The sequence below is a fragment of the Condylostylus longicornis genome, unplaced genomic scaffold (assembly GCF_029603195.1).
Source record: "Condylostylus longicornis isolate FDR11 unplaced genomic scaffold, ASM2960319v2 ptg000016l, whole genome shotgun sequence".
Lineage (NCBI taxonomy): Eukaryota > Metazoa > Arthropoda > Insecta > Diptera > Dolichopodidae > Condylostylus > Condylostylus longicornis.
This window is the reverse complement of record NW_026577985.1, coordinates 4,414,406-4,427,831: the sequence shown is the minus strand read 5'-3', so window position 1 is coordinate 4,427,831 and position 13,426 is coordinate 4,414,406. Positions and strand designations below refer to the sequence as shown.

At 29.3% G+C, this 13,426-nt stretch overlaps 1 protein-coding gene across 1 annotated transcript; it reads right to left on the bottom strand.

Moving 5' to 3' along the window:
- Nucleotides 1-10,792: 10,792 nt before the first annotated feature.
- Nucleotides 10,793-12,469, bottom strand: LOC129605887 (putative uncharacterized protein DDB_G0277255). The gene is made up of 2 exons (XM_055515885.1): nucleotides 12,011-12,469; nucleotides 10,793-11,461 (listed from the first exon to the last, which is right to left on the bottom strand). The coding sequence occupies exons 1-2, from the start codon at nucleotides 12,467-12,469 to the stop codon at nucleotides 10,793-10,795; spliced, it is 1,128 nt and encodes a 375-aa protein (XP_055371860.1).
- Between the last annotated feature and the right edge of the window lie 957 nt (nucleotides 12,470-13,426).

Below are 13,426 nucleotides of genomic sequence, written 5' to 3'. Positions count from 1 at the left end.
CTCCTTTTAAGTTTATTGGAGGGAAATATTCTGTAGTCAGAATAGATGTATTACCATTCAAAGTTAATGTTTTTGACATGATCTATTCTTAATCAATAAACTAATTATTGGATATCCGATGTATTATATATAAGACATCGGATAGTTACATTTCATAAAAATGTACATACATACATATGTATATTATACATACATATATACATAGTACATATACTTGAATTCAAATTATTTTTACCTACAGAAACATATGACCACAAAAAACATTATATAACGCAAATAGAAAATTAACCTTGAACTTAAAATTATTCATAATTATTTTGACCTATAAAGCATATGATTAAAAACATATAAGGCACATACAACTTAAAATAATTTTTTACTTTTTGTTTTCATTGAAACTAGAATTAGATAAGAAATCCTACATAGTAGAATATAAAGAACCAACATAAACATATGATTACAAAAAAATTATATGTAAACCAAAAAAAAAACAATCTTGAACTTGAAATATTCATAATAATTCTTTTTTTTTCTTTTCATTAAAACTACAATTAGATAAGAAATTTAAACATAAATGACCACAATTGTATGTATTAAATTTTTGAAATGTACTATAATTATATAAAAGCTTATCTCCCAAGTATTTTACTATTTCAATTGGAGGTTTTAAATTTCCAAAATTATCAAAATATTGTACATCATTTAAATTCTTATAATATGCTACCCAATGAGTACCACCTCCAGATGAATTATCTAATTTTACGATTCCGCATTCACGTTTTAGGAAGATTATTCCTCATGAATATTCCACGAAAATAATGTAAATGTTTTATCGCAAAATCTCTCAAATCATCATCAGTTAGAGCTCTTTTAGGTAGCATACTTAATGGTTTTTTGACGGTGTTAAATATAGTCCAAGCCCTTGTTTATATGGTTTCAAATGTAATCGTCTGCCTTTTAACGCTATTGCTTCCATTGTTTTATTATGACGTTCACTTTCTTTTAGCTGCCTTTAGCACTTTTAGCATCATCAACAGCCTTAGTTATTCCAGCAGCACCACCTGCAAGAGCTCCAACAGCTGATAGACCTGCAAATATTGGAATTAATGGTAGAATAGCTCCAGTTTTCGGAATAGGAATGATGCGAGGTATTTTTATTGATTTGTTATTTTTGCTTATATTTCCAGCAGCTTTTAATGCAATTTTTATGGTATCTCTTGACTTTGATGGTTTATACCCCTTAATGGCGATTTTAGCTTCTTGAATTACTCTTCTTAATGGTTTCTTTTTATTTGCTTGTAACGAGAAATACGTTTGCTTTTTCACCCAATGTTAAATCATGAGATTTAACTCTTTGCCAAGCTTTTTCTGCTAATATATTATCAGCTATGTGACGTTCTTTTAGTTTTGTTCCAGGTCCACAAAAATTATATCCTGGTAGATGTGCTTCAAATGGTAATTTATTAATTATGGAATTTAAAAAACCACCTCTCTTTTTCATTTCCTATTTACAACTAATGACATCGATATAACCATATTCAATTTATATATAAATGATTTTCATTTAAAACTAAATTAGTAACTAAAATGAAGTTTATCAAAAAAGGTGAAGCAATAAACGTTAAGAATTTCGATCGCAAATGTAATATAAAGCAATGCAATAAACATGGAGAAATTCTACCAAACAGTATTCGAGGTTTAATTGTCGGTCCATCTAATTGTGGAAAAACGAATGTTATGTTAAGCATGTTATTAGACCCTAATGGACTTAAATTTCAAAATATATACATATATTCAAAATCGTTACAACAACCAAAATATCAGTATTTAAAAAAAGTTATAAAACCTATTAAAGGAATGGGATACAATGAATTTTCAAATAATTCATATGTACTTAAACCAGCAGAATCTCAACGTGATTCAATATTCATATTTGATAATGTTGCATGTGATAAACAAGATAGTGTGAGAGAATATTTTTGTATGGGTCGACATCAAGATGTGGACAGCTTCTATTTATGCCAATCATATACTCGAATTCCCAAACATCTGATAAGAGATGATGCCAATTTTATAGTAGTTTTTAAGCAAGATGACCTAAATTTGAAACATATTTATAACGATCATATTAATGCAGATATGTCTTTTGAAAAATTTAAAGATCTCTGTTCACATTGCTGGAATAATACTTACTGATTTTTAACTATTAATAAAGATAAGCCCTTGAATAGCGGTCGTTATAGAAGAAATTTTGAAGAATATATTGAGCTATAAATAACAAGAACAATAACAACAATAACAACAGCATCAGATCAACAACAGCAACAGATCAGATCAGGTCAGTTGTAGTTCAATAGCAGTTCAGTTGCAGTTCAAAAGCAGTTCAGTTACATTTCAATGGCAGCGATTAAGCTTTTTAATGAAATAATTTTGAAAGAATTAATTAAAACGAGAAAAGATTTACAACGCAAATATAAAGCTTTAAAAACAGGTAAAATAGCAGAGGAGGAATATTTAGAAGAAAAATTCAAACCAATTATAGAACCAATTGAAAAATTAACTAATATTGTGGAGCATCAACCTCTATTCAAATCGGAAGTTAAACCGGAAATCAATAATATTGTGAAATCCCAATCTCTTATCAAACCAAAAATCAAAAAAAAAATTCAAAGTAATAATGATATAATGTAACATACACTCCAAGCAAGAACACTCATTTAAAATTCGAAAGTTTTCTGACGTCAACTCCTAATACATTTGAAGCAACGCGAAATGATGACTTGGCAACAACAAATTCACAACCACTACCATCTCTATACGATTTTAACAAATCAGAACTTGATAAGTCATATGGGCCTTATTTCGATAAAGAAGTAAATAGAAGAAAACTAGGTAAACCAATATTCAATATCGATGAAAATAATCATAATATAATAATTGATGACGAAGTATTTGAACAAACTCCGAGTCTACTTAATCTTATATTAAAAAAGAAACCTCAAAATTATAAATTATATTAAAGATTTGAAACAATACCAGAAAATTTTAGAAAAGACAAATGCACATAGGCGAAACTATGACGCGTTGGAGCAAATCAAAGGAAATAAAAGTTATAAATATAAAAATATTATAAGTGAACTATTTGATCATGACCATAATACAAGATCTAACAAGAATAGGAAATTCTTATACAAATAAAAATTCATCAATATATCCACAAACATCTTCAATGTTGTATTCAAAACTACCTGTACAATATACGTATTGAGATGATCCGAATAAATTAGTAGATAGATTAAGACTCCTAATTGCATCACAAACAGCAGGAAATAATAATCATAATAACGAGATAAATTCAATTATTGAAGACCTAAGAGAAGCTAATATAATTGAATAATAAATTTAATCATTTATAAAATGGCAGTTGACAAATTCGGTCATAGTATTCGTCATACCCCATATCAAATGAAAGAGAATCACTCATATGCAAACGGGTTTCTAATATCACCAGATTGAGATTATAATATTCAACATAAACAACTTATAAATTTAAGGGATGCGATAAATGGTAATGATACTACTACAAAAAAATATGTTGACAATTCCATTAAAACTGTGAATGAATATATAAAATCATTGATAAGAACACGTAACGAAGATATAAAATCAGAATTGCGAAATTATGATTTATGGTTTTTTCGAGTTTATGGAATTATTGACCAACTATAAGCAGTTTTGCACACTGAAATGGTAAAAATTAAAGATGATACAAATGATTATATCGATTGTCAAGTAAAAATGCTTATCAAACATATTAATGCAATAACAGATTAATTAAAAGATATGGGGAAGAATAATTATGAACGCGATATAAAACTAACATGATTGAGAAAAAAATAATCAATTTATATTTAACATTCAAACATAAAATATGGATATACATCAAATTGGATATAAATTAAACCAATTTTTAAATAAGTACGAGAACATCATTTTGGAAGAACATTATAACGAGCTAAAGCATCATTTTGATTTCTTGCTGTTATTTAGAGATTCAATACAATTACAAACGGGAAACAGTGAGTTTCATTGGGATATTTGCCCATATTCAAGTGAATCGTCTGATTCACTTCCTGAAACCTGTCCGTGCTCTACTGCTGAAAAAATAATGCTAAGAATTGTAAAATTAATGATGTTATATGATAGAACGATAAATAAATAAATTATTGAATACTAAAATTAAATTTCTTTTTTATTATTATAAACAAATGACAAAACAAGAAATTTGTGAGTTATTTGAATAGCTCGATAATTCCTCTACAGATACAGAGAATGAAGATGACGAGGAGAAAAAGGAAGTAAATCTTGGTAAAAGAGTTCAGTTTGATTTAAAGCCTCAAATACATACACTATACAAATGGAATACTGCGCACAGGTTGACTCGGCAAAAATATTGGGAAATTATAGCATTAGATCGATATAGATTTACTCAAAGAATACAAACAATGAAAAAATTATTTCTAGAATATTACACGAGAAACATCGGGAGCAAGTTTTTTGTGAAAGGTGTAACATAAAATCACAATAAATATACATAATTACTTTATTTAATATGAGCAAACGAGAGGTGGTTGAAGAGTTACATAAACCAGCGCCAAGAAATTTTAAAGGACGAAGTAATTATTAAAGGGTTTGATGATTTATGGCAAGCAGATTTAGTTGAAATGGGGGCTTATTCCAAAGAGAATAATAATTTCAAATTTTTATTGACTGTTAAAGATACCTTTTCAAAATATGCTTGGGGTATCCCAATTAAAAATAAAACTGCAGAAAATGTTACAGAGGCGATGCAATCTATATTTAAACAATCTCAGAGAAATCCGAAAGATATTCAAACTGATGATGGAAAAGAATTTTTTAATAGCACATATAAAAATTTAATGAATAATTATCAAATAAATCATTACTCAACATATAGTTCATTGAAGGCATCTATAGTGGAACGCTTTAATAGAGCTTTAAAGGAAAAAATGTAGAAAGAATTCAGTTTAAAAGGAAATTATATATGGATAAATATAATCAATAAACTTGTACAGCAATATAATAACACGAAGCATCGCACAATTAAAAAATGTCCTACAGATGTAAACAAAACAAATGCTAATGAACTGTTGTCAACTGTTTATAATCATATTAAAGTTTTTCCACCAGCTAAATTCAAAATTGGTGACTCAGTTCGAATAAGCAAGTTTAAACATGTTTTTGAAAAAGGTTATACACCTAGATGGAAGACAGAAATATTTAAGATAAGAAAAGTACAGATTACAAATCCGATAACATATTTATTAGAAGGCTATCAAGGACAACCAATTGAAGGAGCTTTTTATGAATATGAATTACTAAAATCTAAATATGCTGATGTCTATTTAGTTGAAAAAGTTTTTAAAAAAAGAGATAACAAAGTTTTTATAAAATGGCTAGGATTCCCATCCAGTCATAATTCATGGATAAATAAAATAGATTTAATTTAATAAAAAAATTGTATTTTATTTATTTGATTTTTAATACAATGTAAATAATTATATTTCGTTTATGATATTTCCATATTAAATGTTTGTTTTAATTTACGTAAATCCAGTATTGTATCATCTGCAGATTTATATTCAGTGTCAAACGCCAAATAATTCTCTAATTCACCATCACTTGTAACTCGTTTAGCAAATATCAGTTGATATTCCATGCAGTTAATTTTTAAAGCTTTTCTCTCGAAATCTGCATCATAAGAACATCGTACTTTAATATCAAATTCCAGTCTAAAATGTCTATAGAATATTTGCGAACTTTGAACTATCCCACCAATTGCTATTTCTTTTTGAATTAAATCTTGTCTAAAGGCTTCAATAGCTTGTTCTACTGTTACGTACTGTGGAACTGTATCAGCTTTATCAACATCATTTAATACTGTTGATGTTACTGCTATTGTTGTTGCTATTGTTGCTGTTGTTGTTGTTGCTAATTCCGATTCTTCTAATGAGCTGATTCCCGATGATGATGCTAACACATATTTAAGTAATTGCACTGATAAATTCACCTTAATGGTTTGATTATCTGGGAGATGTATGTAAAAATCGGCGCTCCCATAAGATGATTCATCTAATCTTATATTCGGGTTAGGAGCACACAATAAGTAAGCAATAAAATTTAATAAAATACACAAAAAATTCTCATGCTGATGGTACTGGACTGTCTTATTCAAATTTTATAAATCAATTGATTTGATTTTCTTCTTCGATTTCTTTTATATGCTTTTTTTTGTTAATTTCATTCACTAACTCTACTTCTATATCATGCTTTTTTCTTGTCTTCTCTATTATACTGAATATAAAAAGAATAGTGCTCACACTCTCTCTTTTTACATACCCTCCAGAATCTTCTATATAATTCAAATTCTCATCTCGCACTGCTTCTAACTCCAACCTTAAAGTTTTCATCAATCTTCCTAATTTTGCTTTCTTTGTATTTCCAATATAGGTGTTTTCTACAGATAATATAAAATCTATACAATCATCAAATCGTTTTCTTAATGATGGTCTATTTTCTTTCATATTTGTATTAAGAACTATTGAATCCATTGAATCCAATGAACTTTTATCGGATCTCCGTTCAGTATTTTTCTTATTTTCATCATCTAGTAAATCCTTGATGTTTTTCTCAATAAGCTCCCAATCATCTTCATCTGCAAATGGACAATCATTTGCAAACTTATTTAGTGGTTTAGGTTTATTATCTCCTCCTCCTACGGATCTCAATTCCCCCATTATGGAAATATCACCTCCGTTAATTTCAATTTTCATATGCTGCCAATTTAATAAAGCTATAGATAAGTTGTTTAATATAGATGATGATCCATCATTGAGCTTTTTATAAATGCAAACTCTTTCACATTCTTGCGGTGTCAGAAATATTTCAAAGACATCATGAAAGATTTTACAATAAACAAATTTAATTGTTTTCCATTTACGCCCGCAGATGCAATATTTGTAGCCGTGTCGTATAGTTTCAGCCCAAAACATTCTTGCGAATAGGTCCTATTCAAAGTCTCAATTGGTAATAAAAGATAATTCAAAACAATTGATCTTTTATATAATCAAAAGTTCTAAATCAAAAATTCAATTTCATTGTACCCCTCGCGTTTGTTGTTCGTATCCCTTATTTAAAAGCATGTCTATACAAAAAATTAAGTCCCCTGCGTCATCAACATAATACATATTACTTCATCGCGAAAGAAAAAATTCTTAACTATATTTTTCTTATATGCACTACCCAATACCTCTTATCACCAAATAAAACAAAGAAAAAAACAACAAAAAACATTCGTACGTTAACACCAAACGCGCGCTCATATAAAGAATTTTTTCTATTCTTTCCTTTTACTATACTTTACTTCAAAAAAAAAGTTATTCATTTCTCTAAACACAACACGACGCGCGCACAAAAAAATCTTATTTTCTTATCACAATAAACAAAAACAACACACACAACAATAAACAGTTTTATACTCCTCAACAAATTTATATGAACATTTTTATACTCCTAAAAATTTTATATAAAAATTTTTAGGTCCCTCAATTAAGTTAGAAGCCCCATATATATACTACTATTAACATAGCGTGGTAGGGATTCTTTATTTATTTTAAAATGATTTGCACTAGAATGTGTAATATCTACCTTTTTGTAATAGGGTTGTAATTTAGTTATTCTATTAAGTTTTAGGTAATTAGTAGGGTTTTCCTTTTTCCTTTTAATATTAAATTTATTTATTGAAATTTCTTTTATTTTAATTAATTTATTATGAATGGTCAGGTATTTATCTGGGGTAATTGTTCCGTTAAGGAAATTAATAGGTCTTCTTCCAGTTGACGAGTGAATGGTCTCATTATAAGTTTTTAGACTCTTGTTTATTGGGTTCCGTCTAATGGTGTACGTTGTTCCTTTTCGACAGCATTCAAGATCCGAAGATGTTCATTCAAAGTGTTATGAAATCGTTCGATATCTCCGTTGCTGGTCTTATTATTACAAAATGGGTGTTACAAAATATGGGTGTTACAAAATGAATGTCTATACTTTCATTTTTCATAAAATTTTGGAAATTTAGACTTGTGAGGCCTTTTTCTTGGTCCGTTACGATTTTGGTTGGTTTCCAAAAGGAACCATATATTGCAAAAATCCATTTTTCAGATCAATCCAGTTCCTTGAAGCTATTGGTATAATTTGCGCATGGTTTGTAAATTTATCGATAAATGTTAAATAAGGCTTGCCCTTGCTATGAAACCACACGTTCACATGTACCAATTGTAGTGGCTTATTTGGGGTTTTAGTAACTTTTAACTGTAATTTCAAGGGTTTTCTCTCATATTTTGCTACATTACAGACATGACAATTATTTATTACCTTCTGAATTTCAATTTTAAATTTAGGGTAATGAAATTTTTCTTTTAAATTGAGGTAAACATCATTAATTCCTCTATGATTTGATTTGCAATGCTGCCGCAAAATAATTTCTTGTAGCTCATTTCTATCTTTTATATCTTGCAAAACTTTAGAGCACTTATTTACTTTTAGCAATTTGTTTTTTTAAAAATGCTTTGGGTAAGTGTTTTGGAAAACGTTATAAACATTAATGTCATCAATCATCACACCTATAATACCCTTGCTTGGTATATAATCTTTAAAAATGTTTATGAAAGTCTCTTCATTCAAATTGTTACTTTTAATTATTATTCTTGTCCTACCATACATTTTAGATTGTTTTGTGCTTTTTGAATCCCCCCTTTCAATAATTAGTTGTGTCTTATAGAAATTTAGAGGCAATTCGGATATCGGGATATACTCTGAGCTATCCTCATCAGCTGAGTGAATAGTTGCTCAAGTAGAAAACATTTCTTCAACATCATTTTCATTTGAATTGATTTCCATTCGCGACAAAGCGTCAGCGACATGATTTTCTTTCCCTTGTAAATATTCAATATCAAAATTGAATTCCTCTAATTTAATTTTCCACCTCTGTAATTTGCTATTAGGTTCCCTTAAATTGTGAAGCCATTGTAAAGGTTTATGATCAGTACGAATTAAAAATTTGCGACCGTATAGATATGGGCGGAAGTATTTGGTAGCCCAAACTATAGCAAGTAATTCCTTTGCAATGGTTGAATACTTGATCTCATGCTCATTAAGAGTACGAAATGCAAAACATATGGGACGATTTTCTTGAGAAAGTACTGCTCTAAGAGCAGCATTACTAGCATCAGTAGTTAAAGTAAATTTTTTGGAAAAATCAGGGTACTTTGAAATTGGATCCGTAGTGATCAAAAGTTTTAGTTTATTAAAAGCTTCTTTGTATTCAAATTTATCGATATTTATTTGTTTGCCTTTCTTCAAGCAAACAGTCATAGGTTTGGCAATTTTTGCGAAATCCTTTATAAATTTTCTATAGTAACCCACCAAACCAAGGAAAATTTTATTGGGATTGGGTTTTATTCCCCCTGGTGTCACTATATGACCCAAAAATTCCGTTTCCTGTTTCATAAATTCACATTTATTTAATTGTATTTTCAAAATAGCGTCTTCAAGTCTTTTTAAAATTTTTTGTAAGAAATGAAAGTGTTCCTCTTTGCTTGTACTAAAAATAATTATATCGTCTAGGTAAACATAACATTGTTTACCTATAAAATCTTTTAAAATATAGTTCAAGAGCTTCTGAAAAGTCGCAGAGGCATTTTTGAGACCGAATGGCATTCTTACAAATTCATAGTGTCCGCATTCGTGCTAAATGCGGTCTTTTTTATATCTTCCTTTTCTATTTCTATTTGATGATATCCCTTGGCCAAATCAAGGGTCGTAAAGTGCATAGAACGACCTAATTCATCTAAGATGTCGTCTATGTTAGGTATAGGAAACCTGTCATCTACAGTGACATTATTAAGTTTCCTATAATCAATGACGATATGCCATTTTTGTTTGCCAGAGGAATCCAGCTTTTTGGGGACAACCCATATTGGAGCCGAATATGGCGAATCGCTTTGTCTAATTATACCCCGTTGTAACATGTCCTCGATTTGTTTATTTACCTCTTGGCGATGCACTTCAGGGTAACGGTAAATTTTTGTATAAATAGGAATTTCATTTACTGTACTTATTTTGTGTTTTATTTCGTAAGTGAATGTTAGATCATCACCTTCCCGATAAAAGGCTTTGCCGAATCTTTTCAAAATTTTGAAGAGTTCGTTCCTAGTTTTATGATCAAGATGATCACAATTAACACTATCTTCACCACGAAACACCTCACCATTAAAAATACTTAATTTACTGATAGGTACAGGAACATGATATTCACTTTCTTCATTTACGCTGAAGTAAAGTGGGATTTCATTTCCAGTCCCCAATTTTAAAACTTTATTTTTGAAATCGATTTGGGATTGTAAAGGTAAAAGTATGATGTTTCCTATTAATCCGTCAAATCTGTCATGGAAATCAAATTCTAAGAATTCCATTTTATGTACTGAGTCAAACTAAATGAAACTGTCTATTGTAACTTTCGTATCACAACTAATGATGTCACTTAATGTCTTAATTTTAATTGGGTTAATTTTCTTTTTAAAAATAGGGTTACAAATTTCGGAGTTAATGATGCTCATAGAAGCACCAGTATTTATCATAAATCGTAACGGTCTAAGTTTTGATTGGATTTTTATATAGGGTAAATTTGGTTGGGCTTTGATACCGAGGCAGATATTTAAAAATTTTCCAAACTACTTCGCTGGTTAGCCTCAGCACAAGAACAAGCGTTTGAACAATCTGCATTTTTTATTTCTAAATTATTCGCCCGCTGAATTATAGACGGTGATGAATCTACGTCTATCGGTTGGGACCGGGAATTTTGATAATTTCCGGACTGATTTTTCAGATTACGTTGAGATCTGAACCCAGAATAGTTATTGTCACGATTGTAATTATTACTATTATTATTATTGTTACTGTTATTACGATTAATATTACTACTAAAATTACTACTGTTTGTAGAATTTCTGTTGTTGTTGTTACCGCGGTCATAACGCACGAAATTACTATTATGACCAGCGATATTATAATTATATTTATGTGCGTAGTCATTATTAGCATTTCTATTAGTATTAGTGTTAGATGTATTGTGATATGATTTGTTATTTCTGTAAAAGTTTTTATTTGTGTAAAAATTTCTATTGTTAGAATTGTATGGATTAAAATCTGCATAATCGCCTTCATAGAGGACCTCAATAGCATCTTCTAAAGAGGCTGGGTTGCGACTAAAAATCACTGAACGCATTGGTTCAGGCAATTTTTCCTTAAATATTCGCAACCCAGTTTGAATATTTGCTCGGATAATGGCCTCCGCATTTGGCTCATCTTTTATTTTATTACTATTCTACGTAATATTTTTTTATGTCATTATAAAGATCTACACTTGTTGTGCGAAATTTTACACTTTGCTTCGAAAAGTTGCAAAGCCGTTCTTTCGCCAAAATTTTCTACTAAAATTTTCTTAATTTCAAGCCAGTTTAAAACAAGGTTGTTTATTTCAACGACCGGTCTAGCTCTATCTGTTAGTTTAGCTTTGATTCTGTTTATTAAAATGACCTGACTACTTGTATCATACTTCGCTATTAGCGGTATGATATTTGCTACTAAATCTAAGAATTTATATAAGTCTTCTGACTTACCAGTAAAATCCGGGAGGTCCGCTATATACGTCATCGGGTCCAAAGTTAGTGTTAATTCTGGTGTATTTTTATTTTATTTTATTTATTTTTATTTATTTATTATTTAATTTCGGACAATTCATATAAAATTGTGTATAAGAAATTAAAACTAAAATTAATCTTACAAACTAATTTTTTTTATAAAAATCCAAATTGGTTTTTTATTTTCTAAAATTTTTTATATATCTTCTTAATTTAGTTTTGAATTCATTTACTCCTTTACAATTCCTTATATCATCCGGTAATGTATTAAATATCCTTATTGCACTGCATTTTAGGCCTTTCAACTTCATCGATGTACATGCTTTCGGTACCATGAGATGCCTTCTCTGCCTAGTATTATAATTATGTACCGTATCTCTTGTTGGAATCAATAACGATGTTTTCATTTTTTTGTTTGTTATTTTGAAAACATATTTGCACTTCTCGAAATATATAAGCTGGTTTATATCTAATTCATTTGTTTTTATGTATAGTTCCTTAGTGGCCATTCTTGGATTCAAATTATATAATGTTTTTAAACTTCTGTTCATGACTACACCCATTTGATTAATATGAAATTTAGTACAAATACTCCAGTTGCATATATTGTAACGAATTTGAGATAATATGTGCCCGCTGTATATTAATTTCGCTGCTTTAGCTGGAACACCACCTGCTCTTTTAATTGCCATAGTGATTGGAATAATACTTTTTTTTAACTGCTTAATATGTTTATCTCATTTTAAATTTTCATCTATATAGATGCCCAGATATTTTACATGTTCCGTTCTTTGTATCACATCATTCCCGGTTTTTATAGTAATTTCATGATATTTTTTTTTGGTTTTTTAAATACCACATAATTCGTTTTTTTAGCATTCATGCAAAGGCCATTGATGCTGAGCCAATCCATATAGACCGTGATATCTTTATTTACTATATTTTCTAATTCACTCAAGGTTTTTGCTTTTGCTATGAGGTTTGTGTCGTCAGCATATATTGTGTACTTTGATTCCATGTTACAATTAGAAAGATTCATAACATATAATAAATACAGAAGTGGTCCCAATAGAGATCCTTGTGGTATACCCGTGTTTATACGTAATTCAGCGCTTTTCGTGTTTCTGATTCGCACACTATGCATTCTATTCGATAAGTAACTTCTGAATAAACTATTTGCTGTGCCTCTAATTCCCAAATCTTCAAGAAATTCTAGAAGTCGGCTATGATTAACCACATCAAATGCTTTACTTAAATCGATAAAAACACCCGCAACGTACAGTGGTGTGAATAAATATAGACTCAAACAAATTGTTAAGTAAAAAGTTAAAATATTTTCACCAATTCGTCAAAAACTGAAACATGATTCTAGTTCTAAATAAAAGTTTTTAAAGTGAAATTAAATTTTTTTTTTCATTTATTTTAAAAACAGATGTTCATAATTTGAAAAAACTTAACAAAAAGCTGTGAAAAAATATAAACTCAAAGAACTTTCTTATACTAAAATGAACTATTCTTAACGACTATTTTTCAATATGACGTGTAGCTGCCTTTGTTTTGAATAACCTCAATCAAGCGATTGGCCATACTTCGACTGAGGATTTTTAAAGTCAACCTTGGTATATTTCTCCAGGCTTCAGATATTCGCT

Excerpts from the sequence above, each read along its gene's own strand:
- LOC129605887 (XM_055515885.1), bottom strand. The coding sequence starts at position 12,469 with ATGGCAATTAAAAGAGCAGGTGGTGTTCCAGCTAAAGCAGCGAAATTA. Across the intron at positions 11,462-12,010 it reads ATATAAGGAATTGTAAAGGA|AATAGTAATAAAATAAAAGA; the intron begins GTAAATGAATTC and ends AATATTACGTAG.